We start from the raw sequence: 18604 nt of genomic DNA on the forward strand, positions 1-18604 counted from the left end.
GCATATGGCATGCTTGCCTTCATTGGCAGGGGTATTGAGTATAAAAGCTGGGAAGTCATGCTGCAGCTGTATAGAACCTTGGTTAGGCCACACTTGGAATATTGCGTGCAATTCTGGTGGCCACATTACCAGAAGGATATGGAGGCGTTGGAGAGGGTGCAGAGGAGGTTTACCAGGATGCTGCCTGGTCTGGAGGTTATTAGCTATGAGGAGAGGTTGGAGAAACTCGGATTGTTCTCACTAAAACGACGGAGATTGAGGGGCGACTTGATAGAAGTTTACAAAATGATGAGTGGCATGGACAGGGTAGATAGTCAGAAGCTTTTTCCCCAGAGTGGAAGAGTCAATTACTAGGGGACATAGATTTAAGGTGAGAGGAGAAAACTATAGAGGAGATGTGCGGGGCAAGTTTTTAACGCAGAGGGTAGTGAGTGTCTGGAATTTGCTGCCAGAGGAGGTGGTGGAAGCAGGTACGATAGTGGTGTTTAAGAGGCAGCTTGACAAATACATGAATAGGATGGGAATAGAGGGATACGGACCCCGGAATTGCAAAATGTTTTAGTTGACGGGAAATATGATCGGCACAGGCTTGGAGGGCCGAAGGGCCTGTTCCTGTGCTGTTTTTTTCTTTGTTCTTGTTCTTTGTTCTCTGGGGCAGAGTGGGATGACAGCATCACAGAAATCATGGTTGAGACCAGGGCCAGGGTTGGGACCTGGGGCCCAGACAGGAACAGGCTGGAGGTTCATCAGTCAAGATGGGAATCTCACACACCCAGCCCATCGGCTTTGATGGGAATCTCACACACTCCGAGCTCTCTCAAACTCCGATTAACTTTAAGATGTCAACATGTCAAGGACAGCACAGGTCAGTCACACCTCCCTGCTACAAACATCCGGGGTCTCAGGAGAAGCACCTATGGTGTGGGGCAATCAGACACCCCAGTGAAAATAAACAATTGTAGTTTCTAGAGGCATTTCAAAAGAAAATACCAGACATAAAAAAGTGTTCACTACTAGACAGAAGCCAGACCAGCTATAAACCAGACTGTACAGTATAAAACTGGAAGGTTTTGTAAGGGGTGAAATACTTCAAAAAGACGATTAGACTCTAGCTAAAGCTGGCTTGATGATGACACTCTGTTCCAAAGATTCAATCAGTTATGGCACCCCTTCACAGCCTTAATTGTTTATTCAGTATACTCTCAATTCATTGATTAACATGACCCGTTAGACAAAACAAATGCATTCAATGCCGGAGAAACCCTGAGCGACAGAAATGGTGGGAACTGTCCCAGGATCTGCAGCTTACCCAGTGTCCTCCTAATTAGATAGAGCTGATCGACGTCTGACCGACCGGGCCACAGAGGATTGCCTGAGGTGAGCTCAGCAAAAACGCAGCCTATTGCCCAGACATCCACCGGGGGGCCATACTGCGTGTCTCCGACCAGTAGCTCCGGGGCACGATACCAGCGAGTTGCCACATAATCTGTGTAGTCATCCCCCGGACCAGCTGGAACACAATGATTAACTTTTAAGATGTCAACATATCAAGGTCAGCACAGCTCAGTCACACCTCCCTGATACAAACATCAGGGGTCCCAGGAGAGGCACCCACTCCAACCGCCAGAGCCTGCCTCAGATAGTTGGGCCCACCAGCTCTGGTTTATCAACTGCCATCTTTCCCCTACTTTAAAAAGTAAGGAAGACTTAGCGACTTTCACGATCTCATGATGTCCCAAAATGCTATGCAGACAATTGACCAGCCAGGGGAGCAGACAGGGCCTCGGTTTAAAAGGTTGTACCTCCAACAGGGCAGCGCTCCCTCAGTACTGGCAATGGAAGTGTGAGCCTATATTTTGAACTTAAAAAACTCCCAAATTTCCAATATTACAACAGTGACTAAACTTCAAAAAGTTGTTCATTAGTTTTAAAGTGCTCTGGGGTGTCTTGAGGTAGTGAATGTTGCTGTATGAATACAAGTCCTTCCTTTGTTTCACTGGTTAACACCTCAAAATTCAATCCAGCTCAACTCAGCCAAGCAGAGGAAGTGGACTTGGCCCCATCTCCCTTCCCAGACCCTAACACTGAATTACTGCCCACCCACACCCCAATCTTCCACCACATCTTCAGTATTAATGTTAATCTATGTTATTTTCCTTCACAATATTTACACAGCTAATCTGAATTTCATGCCAGGAACAGTATGCGGCAGTTAGGGGAAAATTGAGAATTGTTAAAAATTCTTTCACTTCACGGTAATTACAAATCATTAGAATTGCTGGCCTGACCAAAATATAAGAAATTCCACATATCTGCTCAGTATTTTAACCTCTTTGGTTTTCATAATCTGAGGTCCTGAATCACAACACCCTGACTAATTTAAATGTTTAAAAAAAGCTAAACTAGATAAACATATGCTGTTACTTAGGACATTGTTGAAATAGGCTCTGCTGCCTCTGGATAGAGAAGGAAAACAAACTCACTCAAGATTCTTGCAAAGCCGAAATCGCAGAGCTTGATGACCCCGTGCTTGGTGATCAAGATGTTCTCTGGTTTCACGTCTCGGTGGATGCACTGAGATAGATACAAGCACTGAAAATCAGTCAGCCACTGTAAATGACTTTGCAGCACAAAAGTAAGAAGTAAGTCGTCACACCTAGACTGAATACCGTTATGCATATTGCTCGATTGAACTAGAGTCAGGATGCGCTATGTGTAATTTAGTGCTGAGTCCAAAGGCTTCATGTGCGAGCTTAAATGTATTGCTGTTTGCCACAGAACACAATGAGCATTTTGTGCTGTAGATTTGTGGCTCCCACAAAGAACCAAACTTGTACAGCCCAACTCATCTCATTTAGAACCAGCCCTACCAGTACTGGGTTGATGGAGGAGTAGGGGATAGGGTAAGGGGCTTTTGTACCAGTGTAACAAACCCAGAGGTCAAGTTGAAACCCCATCAGTTGTGAAACTGCATGAGCTAACACCAGAAACAGACCATGAAAGCTGCTGAAATATTGTTAAAGAGCCCAATGAAGCAAGCCAACCCAGTTGTATAACCAGCTTCACCAGGCAAGTTAATATGGTCTTTCCTACTCCTGAGAACATCTCCACAGACAAGTCTGAACAGAGTACAGGCAGAATATTCCACCTTGGTAGGAGCTGCATTGCACAGGGCCCAGCCTGTGCCAGCCCAACCAGCTAGATAGTGTTAGATACCCCTGGTCATCTTTCTCCTCCAGAACTTGAGACAACTGTAATCTCAGTGAGTTCAGTAGATACCGGTGATTGAAGCTGGCCTTTACTGACTGGGTAAACTCACTAACCCATCAGTACAGTGAGTGGTGGGAAAGTAGGCTGTCTAACAATTCATTGACAAATTACACCAGCCAAACCTTCTCACAGAATCTTAAAGAACAGAAAGCCATTTAGCCCATCATGCCTCCTTGAAAGAGCTGTCCAATTACCCCCACTCTCCCTGCTCTTTTCCCAAAGCCCTACATATATTTCCTTTTCCAATATTCACCCAATTCCCTTTTGAAAGTTACAATTGAAACTGCTTCCGCACCAGCCTTTCAGGCAGTGCATTCCAGATCATAACTTTCTGCTCATCCCTGGTACCATTCTAGAACATTCTTTCTTCCACACTTACATTATGCTTGTGACAGAAGTTGACAGCCTGCAGTGTCTGCCTTATAATGCTCTTCACTTGATCTTCTGCAACTCTGAAAAAAAGAGACAGAAATGAACAATCACACCTCCCTTCAGACCTAATCCTGCACATTCTCCTTGGGGAAGATGGTGGTTTAGTGGTAAAATCATTGGACAAATAATCCAGAGATCCAGGTTAATCCTCTGGGGGCAAGGGTTTAAATCCCACCACAGCAGCTGGTGGCATTTAAATTCAATTAAAATCTGAAATTGTAAGCTGGTCCATGGTGACTATGAAGCTATCATCAATTGTTATAAAAACCCATCTGGTTCACTAATGTCCTTTAGCGAAGGAAATCTGCTACCCTTACTCGGTCTGGCCTACATGCGACTCCAAATCCACAGCAGTGTGGTTGACTCTTAACTGCCCTCTGAAATAGCCAAGCAGGGATGGGCAGCAGATGCTGGCCTTGCTAGCAATGTCCAGGCCCCATGAAAGAATAAGTGAAAAAAACACAAAACCGAACCAGACCAGCTAAAGTGCGTCAGTGTAATAGGAGCTGGTGTTCAGTTTTTTTTTTTTAAAAGATGTCGTGTTGCATTATTTAAAGCAGCAGACACCAGCTGTAGAGAGTCTGGTATTAATAGTCACAAAGGTCTCCTTTCGTTTGACAATTTAATTATCCCTTTTACCAAGACCTTCACTGTTGCTCCCCTTCTTTGCGAATGAGATGGCTGCAGTACAAATTAATTACTGTAATGCAAAACTAAATGAGGCAGCAGTTAGTTGATGGGCACAGCAGCAAGGGCACAGATCAGCTCCCGTACAGCCGCTGCAGGGAAATTTCCAGAATCGTTGGGAAGTTAAATTAAAACTTCCTCTTCTGAAATCTTTTCCTGGGCTCTGGCATCTCGTCCCAGTTGGGAACATGACATATGAACAACATGCAATTTGTGGGGAGGAATTATATTCTAAGTCCCATCTTGCCCTTACCAACCTCACACAGACATACATATGCACACATTCTCCTGGACAGTGAGCACAAGCAGGAACCTTGCCTGTTTTTCTTCCCTCCTACACCCATTGAACCCAAGAACTTCAGGTGTGTGTGGCTTAGTACCAGCCACTTGATCCAATTGCTGTAAATAGGAATCTTCTGTGGTCAGAGGGTAATCGTTTCTTGGTACATTGGTGGTTGCTTGTAAATCTTGTGACTTGGTATTGCACCTTAATCCATCTGCAACTGGGGGAGGGGTGGGTGGGCATCAAGTCAGAACACCTCAATATTGTGCCCGAACACACACCACTGTAAAATCAACAATCAAAAGTTGAGGACGTGGCCCATCAGTTGTACAGAGCCTTAGGTCAGACCCCCAACTGGAGTAGTTTTTCCTCTGCTAGAGAATCAAGAGCAAGGGGACATAATCATAAAATTATCTTAAAATTAGAGCCAAGCCATTCAGTGAGTGAAGCACCCAAGAATTGCTTGCTTATATGAAAGGGTAGTGGAAATTTGGAAGTCTCTGCCCCAAGAGGCTATAGATCAAATGAAGTATTCAAGACTGAGATTGACAGTTTTTTGCTGGCTAAGGGTATCGAGGGCCATGGATAAAAGCTAGACAAATGGAGCTGAAGGAAAGGTCATCGTTATCTAAGTGAATGGGGGAAACAGACTCAAGAGGCTGAGTGGTCTACTCCCATCCCTGTAGCGTACAAGGATCACATAATGCACAATGTATTATTTTGCTGCTGAGGTGTGTGCCCTATTGAGGCCACTCTGTCTAATCGATGTGATTAGAAATATTTTACAGTCAATTAGAGGCTAATTATTTCCCTGTACACTTGCAGTTGCTTGTAAATCTTTATAACGTTATACAGAAAAAACACCGGTTTAATGACTGGATTTATTCTGTGTTTTTTGGAGATTACATTTTGTTACGTGCAAAATCAAAACTTTTAAAGCGTGGCAGAAGCACACCAGTTTCCTTTTTAAAAAAAGATAATTATAGCATTTCATGTAGGCGGCCTTTTGGCTTATTTGGCTCTGGCAGGAGTGTTCATGACTGGTTCAACAGGTTGATAGTCAGCCTGCTAATCCTTCCAACACTTCCACACTATTCCCCAAAGGGGAAAAAAAAGTGTGAAGATATAAAAACAATAACATTTCTTGAGATTTTCCAAGATTTCACTTTTTGGCCTCTTGCTGGGTAAGAGGGGAAATAAAAGTATCCTGGGTTTTACTGGGTTATAATCCAGTCCACCTATAGCCCAGTGCAGCCCCACCGTTCAGTAATACCAAGATGTTGGTGAACCTGAGGGGCCTCATCTGAGCCAAGTCTCAGAGCTGAAAGATCAGGAATATATTTTAGAGCAGTTCTTCATTACGTCCTATGTGGCACTTACTTTTTATAGATAAAGAGTTTAACTTTCATGGGCCTGTTTAATTATCGCCCTTATCCCATTTTCCTTCTCAACTGTCCAGGTTTAATTCAACTTCAGTCTGTTTATAATTTCTCATCTCAGCGAGCAGGCATCTCCCCCAGGAAATAAAACTGCAAATGGCTGTTTTTAAAAAGATGACAGCTTGTATAAGATTCTGAAAGCCACTGTTTAATTGTTTCCATGCAGATGATTAAGTCTACACAGCTTTCCCTGCAGCTGACTGGTTAGTATGCTGTGCAGAACCCAACTCTGACTGTAAATACGCTCAGTGCAAAGCAAACAGTGCTTCGTTGGCATGGCAACCACTAAACAACCTGCTGTACTTGGCTATCCCCGCCGCTCACGGGTGTTTCCTGCTCTCTCAATCATCCTCTTTTGCTATTTCCATTCTCTCCCCTCTGCCCCCACTGGCTGTTCCTCTCTTTCTGTCACTCCCCATCCTTTACCCCCATCTCTAGCTGTCTCCTCCAGCATCGACTGAAGGATAAGGGGGGGGGCTCGTTACCCTGGAGACCACAGAACGTGCAGGCCTACCATGGGTCTTTTAGCCTGCTCAGCACATTAAATAAGTTATCAGTTGTCCACTGGACCAGCGGCAGGGAGAATAGAGAGCAGTTGTTCAGTTTGTTGGGAGGATGGAGGTTGATGGATCAAATCAGTCCAGAATTACTGCAGTCTTGTTGCCCGTTAAGAGTGTAGCATATCTTTTGCTGGACTGATTATGGTAAAAGTAGATGTGCACCTGTCATTAGTCTTCCATTCTCCCCACAAGCAGCAGGATTTTCAAACCAACTTTTCAATTCATTGCTCCTCTCCTTTTTAGCCTTTGTGTCCCAACCTACATGGCTTTGGTCCTTGCCCAATGGTGAACTAATGTCGATCACTCTTGAGGCCAGGATGTGTTTGCTATTCCAAGATAATGGTTGATAGGTTATCAACAATAAACTAAATGGAATTGGACAAGTCAGGCAGCAACCTCTACCCTAACTCAGTGCCCCCAAGTCTTCTCTGCCAGAGCAAATGGCCACAAATCAGATCATATATCTCAATCTGTGCATAGATTAACCTTTTCCTCATACCCTTTGTGTTCTATTGTTGCTCCTCAGGCCTTTTGAAATGGTTTCCTTTAGTTGTTTAACTGTGCACAGCTGAACACTCAAAATTCTTTCCCTTTAGGCCTTGGTTTGAAGTTCCAGGCACAATGCATCGCCAGGCAACCAAGTAGTGACTCCCAGATAACGTGCAATGACAAAGGCCCCGAGCCAGCCCCTGGTGCCGGAACACTGTCAGAACACAGTGATACGATTAGTACTAAGTGACTGCATGAAAAAAAAAAATCACTGATAGTAACTGGATTATACAGTTGAAAAGGACCTTTCAACTTCAGAACAGGATAACTTTACAATGGCTTTTGTGATCATCTTTTCACCCCAGGTAGAAAATATTGTTTACAGTGGTTCACTGATGAGGAACCACATTCTCCATTAAGGACCTGAGCAAGGCAAGATGCATCAGGTAATAACGTAGGCTCCTGGCCGCACGTATTGGCTTTGGTAAGTTGAAGTCTCCGCCCAGCCCCAAAGGGCCCACGATCCCAACAGAAACGAGCTCTTGGGTTTCTTGAAATTAATATGGTCAAACAAGAGACTGCGACAAACCCGGACTGTTTGACGGTCTGGGACCTGATCCAGGTGAGTTGAGGACAGCTGGATGCAGAGCTTGGAGGGAAGGCCTGGAGCAATGAGAAGGAGTCCATTACAAGGAGGGTACAACCTATTGTAAAAAGCAGTGTAGGGAGGGTGGAACCTACTGTAACTATCAGCATAGGGAGGACCAAATCTACCATTATTAGGAGGGCTGAACCGATCATGGAGGGTGTAGAGGAGATTTACTAGAATGGATTTAAGACTTCAGTTATGTGCAGAGACTAGAAAGAACTCTAGATAATCTCCTTAGACTAGAGGAGGTTAAGTGGAGATTTGATATAAGTGTTCAAAAATCATGAAGGGTTTTGATAGAGTAAATAGTTTTCAGTGGCTGAAGGGTCAGTAATCAAGAACACATATTTAAAGGTAATTGGCAGAAGAATCAGAGGCAACATGAGGATTTTTATTTTATTTTAGCAAGCTATGATGATCTGAGAGGATAGTGCAAGAAAATTTGACAACTTTCAAAAGGAAATCGGATAAACACTAGGAAGAAATTATGGGGAAAGAGCAAGTGAGTGGCTCTAATTGGATAGATCTTTCAAAAGAGCTGGCACAGGCACAAGTGGGCCTAACGGCCTCCTCCTCTGCTGGTTAATCCTAAAATATACCGGGGGGGGGGGGGGGGGGGGATCGTTGTCTACCACATATGCTGAAGTATAGGAGACAGGAACTTTACAGTCATGGTAAGGGCTTGTCCTGCACATGATTAAGGATTGATGCTCTGACCTGGACTCACTGTGCTCAGTTTCACGTGTGACGTTTGTTCTGGCACAGCACCAGCATTCACAGTTAGCAAGTAGATTGGTGCAGCTGGCGAGCGAGCCAGAGCATGTGTCAATCACATTGCCGAGAACACGATCAAAGATCAGGAACTAAATTGTTTTAATTCATCTCCAGAACGAAAAGCAGAATCTTCCAGCAATTCAAAGCTCAAGGAAAGTGATGCAAAATTGGACAGCTTTTTAAAGGGCGAGAGAGAGAGAGAGAGAGAGAGGGGATGTCACTCACTCACCCCCTGGGATATTTGTCCAGCTCGTTCAGTACCGTGTGGTCACAATACTCGAAGACCAGGTGTAGTTTGCGCTTCCGTCTGAATACCTCCAACAGATTAACCAGGTTCACGTGCTTGAGTTGCTGTTAAGAAAAAGAGGCAGTAGCAGAAGAGTCCCAAGCTAAGTTACATCTTAAATCAGACATATTAACTTCACCCTTGGAATAAAAACAGAAACTACAGGAAATGCATGGGTCATCCAACAACAGGGACCCTCTGTCAGATACTTGATTTGATCTTTCCTATGTATTGATGCTGATTACCTGCTTTGTCTTCTAGATTTTCCCCATCACTTTACCCAGTATTCTGAAAATTTAAATGCTAGTTTGGCTCCGTGGTTGCATCCTCACACTGGATCACAAGGCCCTGATTCAGAGCACACCACCTAGGCAGACACTCCCAGTGCAGCAACTCCTTCAGTACTGCACTGTCAGAGGTTCAGTCTTTCAGACAAGATTTTAAACAGAAACCACATCTACCTGCTCAGTTGGGTGTAAAAGAGATGGGGAATTCCCCTGGTGTCCTGTCTGACATTTCTGTGTCTGAAACTGAAGATGGCTGATGAGAAGAAACCAGCTCCCAAGAAGGGAGCCCAAGAAACCTTAAAGAAACCGTCAGCAAAGGGCGGGAAGTAAGCAACAAAGGTCGAGGAAGGAGAGTTACTCCATCTACATCTATATCTACAAAAAGTGATGAAGCGGGTTCACCCCAACACCGGCATCTCCTCCAAGGCCATGAGCATCATGAACTCATTCGTGAATGATATTTTCAAGCACATCGTGAGTAGGGCTTCCCGCCTGGCCCATTACAGCAAGTGCAGCACCATCAGCTCCCAGGAGATCCAGACTGCCGTGCGCCTGCTGCTGCCCGGGGAAGTGGCCAAGCACGCACTGTCGGAAGGGACAAAGGCAGTGGAAGTACACCAGCTCCAAGTAAAACTCCACAATGGACTGAAAAAGCATTCATCCCTCAATCACCACCAAACCAATTAAGCGGTCATTTTCCTCATTTGTTATTAGTGAGATTTTGCTCAGCAGAAATTTATTACCACTGAATTTGCCTACAGAAGCAACGACTACACTTCAAAAGAAACATCTTGCCTGCAAGTTGTTTTGGTACATCCTGCAGCATGTGAAACAGAGCACCCTCTCTGTGTAATTGTTCTGTTCATTTAGAGCGAAAACACACTCCCATTTCTTAAAACGTGAGATTTGAAATTACACTGGGCAGGATCAATAGTAACCATGTTTGCTCCTCTCCGTGCCATTTTGATCACAATATTAGACCAATTAAATTAAATATATGATTTTGGTATAACAAAAGAAAGGAGCATTTCAGACAATTACATTCAGCAGGTGCCAGGGGTGAGGTGGAAAACAGTAGCTTGGCATAGTGTAATGTCAGTATACTAGCAATCCAGAGGCCTGGATTAATGCTCCTGAGACATGAGTTCAAATTCCACCATACCAGCTGGAGGCAGAATGAACTATGGAACAAAACACTAGCCTCACTCAATCATGAAACTACCGTATTGTTGTAAAAACCCATCTGGTTCCTTTGAGGAGGAAATCTTCTGTCATTACGTGGTCTGGCCTGCATGTGACTACAGACTCTTAACTGCCTTCTGAAACAGTCGGTCAAGCCACTTGGGTCGAGGGCAATCAAGGATGGGCAATAAATGCTGGCCACACCAGTGACTTTCACATCCCAAGAACATAAATGTTTACCACAATGGCTGTCACCCATCAATATGCCCAGAATTGGCCTTGGTTGCCATACTGGAACTTGAAGCTTAAAATTAAAAAAAAGCTGCAGATAACATCCAATTAATTTAACATGTTTGAATGGGGCCAAGTGAAAATGGAGATAAAAAGCTCACAAAGACTAAATTGTAGTCTTTATGAGAGACCTTTAAGTGGTAATAAAGCTGTCCTTTGTGTGTGAGTTACAGTAAAAGTCAACAAGTCAGTGCTCTTCTCAACTGATCTTAAGCCCTAGAAAACCCAAGGTTATTATCCAGAGTATTGAATATCCTCTCCATCCTGCAACTTAGGAACATTAAACACCAGAATCTCTACTGACTAAACCAAGCTTTACAAAATGAGACAGATGAAACTGCGGAAGATACATGCGCCTCATAATGAACACCTGGTAAACTTTTGGATTGAGTAGGTAGCTACTGTCAAGGGAGGCCCAGTGTAAACTTCTGCATCTCCAGTGGAGACCGTATCCAAGGCTGTGTGCTTCACCAGAGGAACCACACTGCATATCACATTACTCGGCATCTTAGCACCTCCATGGTTAGTCAGCATCATTAGCTCCATGAGGAGGATTTGTCAAAGTAGCCTAGTGGTTACAGTCCTGAAACTAGCAACCTATAGATTACAAGTTCAAATCACACCACAGAAATCCAGGGAAAGCACCACAGCTATTTAGTCTGGTCTACATACGATACCACTCCTACACTTTGGTTGATTTGTAATGTTCTTGGGTAACTGAAAATGCACAGTAAGGACTGCCTTGCCAGTCTGACCCACATTCCAAAAGGTAAAAAAAAAGAGTTTCATAATAGAGCTTGAAGAAAGGGTGAACTGGAATATTCTAGAGTGATTTGATATTGTAGTAATGTTAAATTTTAACCTTTGGTAAGCAGGGTAGCAAGAGACTTAAACTGTAACATCTTAAAATAACGACAAAATAGGCGTTAGTCATTGCTCAGTGATAGCATTCTTGCCTCTGGATCAGATGGCTGTGGGTTCAAATCCCATTCCATTTTACTTAACTGGTCCTTGTCACATTGCTGTGTGCAAATTGGCTGCCATGTTTCTTACATTACAACAGTGACTATACTTCAAAAGTATTTCATTGGCTGTAAAGCACTTTGGGATGTCCAGAAGTCTTGAATGGCACTGCATAAATGCAAGTTCTTTCTTTAATTGAAGCTACATCATAAAGCTGCATAGCAATTCTAAGGTGGTGACCACTGCAATTTTGAACTGATTACTGATTCATGCAGCACACGCAGTCTTCTTAATGCTTGAATGAAGTAATGACCTGATAGAGAATTGGCCTTAATGGAAGATATGCCAGTAGGGACTGATTCACAAGCTTGAGGGAACTGTAAGCACTGATATAATTTCAAGGACATGGCTATTCCTGCAGAGGAAAAAGATAATGTTTTTAATTAAAACTTATGTAGAGTGGGAGGACCAGATAGTGAGGCACTGCTGAGGGATGGAGAACAGACTTACATGGTCGAACAGCGATTGAACACAACTGGACGGAAATGTGCAATAAAAGTGAGTGCGCTATACTGATCTCACTAGCCCAGTGGAAAAAGTTAATGGGGAGGGTTTCAGCTTGAGAGATCTATTGATAAGTTTGAGGTTCATTATGAGTTTTTCCTCATAGGAGGAGTTTTTAAACTTTTGGTGCAACCATGTAGAGAGAGTCTGATTTATCCTTGCTACATGACAGAGAAAACAAAGAGTAGCAAACTGCAACGAGAATTTGAATTTGAAGGGTTTGATCAATCTTAATATTGGACTCAAAAATGAAATTTGTTTAATCTCCAATCATCAGATGCAACTATGAATTGCATGATTATCTTTATGTTTACATTGAATAAATCTGTGACCATTTGACTATAATGTTTCAAGAACCTTATTGATTATGAGGAATAAATAAAACATCTAATCATTAGCATTTTCTCTCACGATGAGATGGATAATAGAGAACTCTACAAGGTGGGCTGTGTAATACAGAGAGTGTTAAGAGGTTTTAAGAAAGGCAGAACAGGGAGGGTCATAACAGAGCTTTGCAGAGAAAGGGCAGGTTGTGCAACCCATTCTTGTAGTCAGTAACTTTGGTTAAATTGCCACTTGACTTTGCCAAATCTTTCACGATTGAGAAAATCCTGCTGCGCAGAATATCTGTCAAAGCAAGCCAAACATCCTCAGGGAATAGTAATCAATTGATAGAAATTTGTGATATGCACTAGATGTTCTGCATCACATGTCTCTCCTCTAAGCAGACCCTACATTTCTTAAAGCCAGGAGTTTACCTTTATTATAGTTAAGCAATTGTGTGAGTGGGGGGCTGTAACAAAAAGACCCCTTGTTATATATACCGAACACTGACTTTACTCATGCCGCAAGGTGTATATTTTTAATCTGGAAAGTCTCCTGTGAGCGAGATAGAGCTAAAAGTAAACAAATATTGGCTTATTTAATACTATATATATATATATATATATATATATGACTGTACATATTACAGTTTTTGTGAAATTCAAAATATTTCCTCTCATTCTTCGTAATATGGAAAATAAAGTCAAGAAGCTAATCTCACCTTACTTGCCAGTGTCGCTGCCTGGCTGACACTAGCGAAGGAAATGAGAATCTGCGGCCTCTCAGCTTTGAGTCCACAGGGGCTCAGTGGGTAGCAGTCTTGCCTCTTTTACACTGAGCCAGGTGGTCATGGCTTCAAGTCCCATTCAAGGGAATAGAGCACATAGTTCAGGCTGAAACTCCAGTGCAGTACTTTCAGATGGGATTTTAAACAATCTGCCCTCCCGTGTGGATGTAAAATATCCCATGGAATTAAATTGCAGAACAGAGAAAATCTCTCTCTGGTGTCTAGGCCTGTGTTTGTAAATTGATTGCCACATTTCCTATATTACAACAGTAACTACACTTAAAGTACTACATTGGCTGTAAAGCACTTTGGTGAGGTCATATAAATATATAAATGCAAGTCTTTCTCACTCTAAAATTTAAACTTGAGCAGACCGTCTTTATCCAGTTACAGGAGGAGAGGTCTGAGCCCTTCCTCACCCACGTAGTGAGGATTGGTTAATTTTGTTGCCAAGTAAAAGTGCTACCTTGGAGTATCAGAGCAGTGTCTGACCAGCTAGGAACCCTGCTATTCAAGAAGCAGCAGCTATTCAAATGTTACAGGTATGAATGTCTGTAAATCCCATTGTCTCAGCTGACGTGGTATGCGCAAAACACAAGGCAGTTGGGCCCCTCAGTCTGGTCCCAGCTAATTCATCTAATCTCAGATAGGCATTAATCCCTTGCAGCCAAACTTTAGTTTAAAACTAGATATATAAATGAAACCAAAAAGCCTCCTGGGCCAAATAAGAAAGAAAATCTTGAAACTTTTACACTTGAGAAAGGTTGCATGGACTTCCGTCACCATTCAGTTAGGAGATGGCTGGACTGTACCTCAACTCCAATTACTTGCCTTTGTTCCATTTCCCTGGATACCCTTAAACAATAAAAACCTATCAATCTCAGTTTTGAAATCTTCAATTGACCCAGCATTCAAAAGCTGGAGCCGGTGTGTTTATCATTTAATGGAGTTACAAACAAGTGAAAATCGCACTGCAAGAACAGGGGGAGAAAGTATGGAACCTGAAAAAAAATCAGCTGCTCATCAAGGCAGTTCCTGCACATGCTGACCTATTGCAGGTTCAGTCTCTCCAATTTTAACTTCAGAGGGAAGATTCTGTTTCATGTTGCTTTGACCCCCATATTTAAGCTTCCAATTTGGTATATTTTATAGGGAGACGTGGAGTTTCATGCTAGACCTGTTTAATGGCAGTTTAAATCCCCTTGATAGCTGACTGAACTATTTGACTTATACGTGGGATATCATGTCGACCATGTAGTGTGGGATGACAGCTTGCCAATGGCTGGATGTACTCTCATTTCCAATACTTTTTTTATAACTAATAAATGTTCAAAAAAGGGTCAAACAACTTTTTATTGCCCCCTAAGATGTTTTAACCAAGTTGCTTGGTAGCGGTATCCAGGAGGTTAATTGTTAATTTCTGGAGACTCCAGGCCAACCCTGGAGAGTCTGGCAACCCTCACATGACATGTAGGTCCAGACTGGGCATAGACAGCAGGCTCCCTTCCCTGTAGGTTATCAGTGAACCAGCTGAGTTTAAAAAAGTCTGGAGACTTCAAGGCTATTTTCTATAAATCACAATTTGCAGTGTGCACCATCTACAAGATGCACTGCAGGAACTCACCAAGGCTCCTTGGACAGCACCTTCCAAACTCTCAACCGCTAGAAGGACAAGAGCAGCAGACACATGGGAGCATCACCACCTGCAAGTTTCCCTCCAAGCCACTCACCATCCTGACTTGGAAATATATTGCCATTCCTTCACTGTCGCCGGGTCAAAATCCTGGAACTCCCTAACAGCACTGGGACTGCAGTGGTTCAAGAAGGTATCTCACCACCACCTTCTCAAGGGCAATTAGTGATTTAGGCAATAAGGCAATAAATGCTGGCCTAGCCAGTGACGTCCACATCCCATATTCACCCGATTGCTTTTTGAAGTTGTTACTGAACATCCTTCAATTCTATAGACCCAGTTTTAAAGAAGAACTTCCATTTATATAGCGCTTTTCATGAGCATAGGACATTTAAAGCATTTTACAGACATTGCAGTACTTCTGAAGTGTAGTCACTGATGTAATGTAGGAAACACAGTAACCAATTTGCAAATGGCAGGATTCCACAAATGGCAATGACCAGGTCATCTGTTTAAAGTAATGGTTGAGGGATAAACATTGACCAGGATATTGGGGAGAACTTACCTGTTCTTTCAGTAATGCCATGGGATCTTTTACAATCACCTGAGGGGGAAGATAGGGACTCAGTTTAACGTCTCATCCAAAAAATGGCACTACTGGCAGTGCAGCATTCCCTCACTACTGTATTGGAGCCTCTGCACTCCAAACTCTGGAGTAGGACTTAAAGCCATACCTTCTTATTCAGGCAAGATTTAAGCCAGAGCAGAGCTGTACTGCAGACAACCTCCCAGCCCCGGCCTGGTCCCAACATAATGTCACGTTAGATGACACCCTTTCAAAGGTGCCCCGACGCCAAGGTTGCTGCATTCAGTGACCATGCTCCATGCACAGTATTGGGCCACTTGGATACAGTGACATCAGCATTCAAAAAGGATTCACTCAGCCACTGATTACTTATTCCTGTAACCTGACCTCCCTCTCTCTCACACACATTCACACACAGCTACACAGTATCAGTAACGCTCTACCTCTCCTTCACTAAACTTGGCTCAAGTCTGCTAGTCCAGGTACTCACATCACCAGCCCCCCCCCCGCCCCATCACTCCAAGGTAGCAGCCTCTGTCTAACCCTCGTCTCACACCATCTGGCTGTAAAGGATACTAGCGGCTAACGGCATCCCACTTTAATGTCGCCTCACTGAACGAGATGCATTACCAATATGCCTGTGGTTTTTGTGGTTATGCAGGGAGCTGTGACAGATTATGATGATCCTCTCGGCCCACAGCTGTTGTGTCAAAAACAATTAATAGGATGGCAATTCGACCATATAGTTAATTTCATAAAGTGCAATTTCCCTCCCACTGCCTCCCTGCCTGAATTCCCCTCCCCCTCTTCTGGGGACATTGACTCTTGCCTGCAGCTTCCCCGAGCAGCCTGTCCTCACCCAAGGCCCAAACTGGCACATACTCCAGCAGGAGTCAGAGCCTGATGATTGAGATTTGGAACTCTGGTTGGTTTCTCACACCCAATCCTCTCCAGCTCAGGGTGCTGATGCATCAGCACAGTGCCAAGGAGATACCAGTTCATTCAGTACAGACTGAGAAAATAACCTGGAACCTCACTAAACTGTGTGGTTCAGCTCCTGAAGTATGAAGGCTGTAAATGCCCATTGTTCCACACTCCTCATTGCCGCCACCAGTAGGGCCTCAGACTCCCTGTTAAATGGGAGGCTGACTTGCAGCTGTTGCCTATAGCTGGGGCCCATGCCGTGTAATCGGAAGCCCATAAATTGGCTACCAATCACTCCAGTCTGACAGAAAGTCCTGTTTGGGTCAATGAAGTGCTCTCTCTGCTAGTGAGAAAAATGCATCCGCACACAGAAGTCAACCTGGGGATGACGATGCCAGGGGGAGGCCAATCTGCCCACCTAATTATCGCAATTTGCAGCGTCACCAAAGTATCTAAATGCCTCTTGAATGACTCTGGAGCCCAATCTAGCAATCAGTCACTTTGTGTGAAGAGCAGCCCAGGCATCAACCTTAAACATGCCTGTTTCAGATTTGTATTCCCTGTCCCGAGGTCATAGTTAAGCTAGAAATCATAGGATCATAAATAGGAGTAGGCTATTCAGCCCAGCAAGCCTGCTCCACCATTCATTAAGATCATGGCTGACCTGATTGTGGCCATTTACCTGGCTGTCCCCCATAACACTTGAGTCGCTTGTCAATCAAAAACCTCTCTAACTCAGCCTTTAAAATATTCAATGGCCCAGCCTCTACTGCTCTATGGGGAAGAGGATTCCAGAGAATTCCAAAGACTAATGACCCTCAGAGAAGAAATTCCTTCTCATCTCAGTCTTAAATGGGTGAACTCTTATTTTGAAATGGTGCACCTTAGTTCTAGATTCAGCCGCGAGAAGGGACACCCTCTCAGCACCTAACCTGTCAAGCCCCTTAGAATGTTATATGTTTCAATAAAATCATCTCTCATTTTTCTAAACTCCAATGAATATCAGGCCAACCTACTCCACCTTTCATTCATCCTAGAAGTCAGCCTTGTGAATCTTCTCTGAACTGCTTCTAATGCATAGATATCCCTCCCTCTTTAAATACGGAGACAGAACCAGGTGCGGTCTCACCAATGCCCTGTACAGTTGTAGCAAGACTTCCCTACTTTTATACTCCATCCTCCCTTGCAATAAAGGCCAACATTCCATTTGCCTTCCTAATTATTTGCTGTACCTCCATGCTTACTTTTGTGGTTCATGTACAAGGACAATCCAGGTCCCTCTGTACTGCAGCATTCTGTACTGTGCCTCCATTTAAATAATATTTTGCTTTTCCATTCTTCCTGCCAAAGTGGACAACCTTACATTTTCCCCACATTATACTCCATCCAGCATATTTTTGCCCACTCACTTAACCTATCTATATTCCTTTGCAGACTCTTTGTATCCTCCTCACAACTTGCTTTCCTACCTATCTTTGTATAGTCAGAAAGTTAGGCTATAGTACATCCTGTCCATTTATCCCAGTCATTAATCATGAACTAAGGTTCAGGTAACTACATCATAAAGCTTTCCAACGTCCATGTCTTAAAAAGACTGACCAGGCAGGTTCTTCTCCAAAACTGCATTGGCTCCATTTGATGGCTTAAAAAGGCTGGAGGATGGGACTAGCCAAGTTGCTCTTGCAGACAGCTGCCACAGAAACAACCACTCTATGATTCCATGATCTTTTCACAGTCTCAGAATAAGGGATGAATCATTTAGGACTCAGCTGAAAAGAAATTTCTTCACTTAGAGGGGTGTGAATCTTTGGCATTCTCTACCCCAGAGTTCTGTGGATGCTCAGTTGCCAAGTATGTTCAAGACTGAGATTGGATACTAAGAGAGTCAATGGGTAATGTGGGAAAGTGGAGCTGATGTAGAAGATCAACCATGACCTTACTGAATGTTGGAGCAGACTCAAATAATCTACTCCTGTTCTCATAAGAACACGAGGAACAGTAGCAGGAGCTGGCCATTTGGCCCTTCATAGACTCAGAGTCAGAGGTCTACAGCAAAGGGCCCTTCAGCCCATTGAGTCTGTGCCGGTCAAACAAGTACCTGAATATTCTAATCCCATTTTCCAGCACTAGGCCTTGTACGACATAGCATCGCAAGTGCACATCCAAATACTTCTTAAATGTTATGAAGGTTTCT

At 43.6% G+C, this 18604-nt stretch overlaps 1 protein-coding gene across 1 annotated transcript in view; it reads right to left on the reverse strand.

Annotated features, from left to right (window-relative positions):
* The window catches only part of LOC144671385 (cyclin-dependent kinase-like 1), a 49611-nt gene that overhangs the window by 12999 nt on the left and 18008 nt on the right, over positions 1–18604 (reverse strand). The window contains exons 2-5 of the mRNA XM_078533266.1: positions 8813–8934; positions 3650–3722; positions 2484–2574; positions 1310–1510 (exon numbers count right to left, since the gene is read on the reverse strand). Coding sequence (XP_078389392.1) covers positions 1310–1510; positions 2484–2574; positions 3650–3722; positions 8813–8934 — 487 coding nt within the window. The remainder of the gene's footprint in view (positions 1–1309; positions 1511–2483; positions 2575–3649; positions 3723–8812; positions 8935–18604) is intronic.

Source organism: Cetorhinus maximus, chromosome 32, assembly GCF_964194155.1.
Source record: "Cetorhinus maximus chromosome 32, sCetMax3.hap1.1, whole genome shotgun sequence".
NCBI classification, from domain to species: Eukaryota; Metazoa; Chordata; class Chondrichthyes; order Lamniformes; family Cetorhinidae; genus Cetorhinus; species Cetorhinus maximus.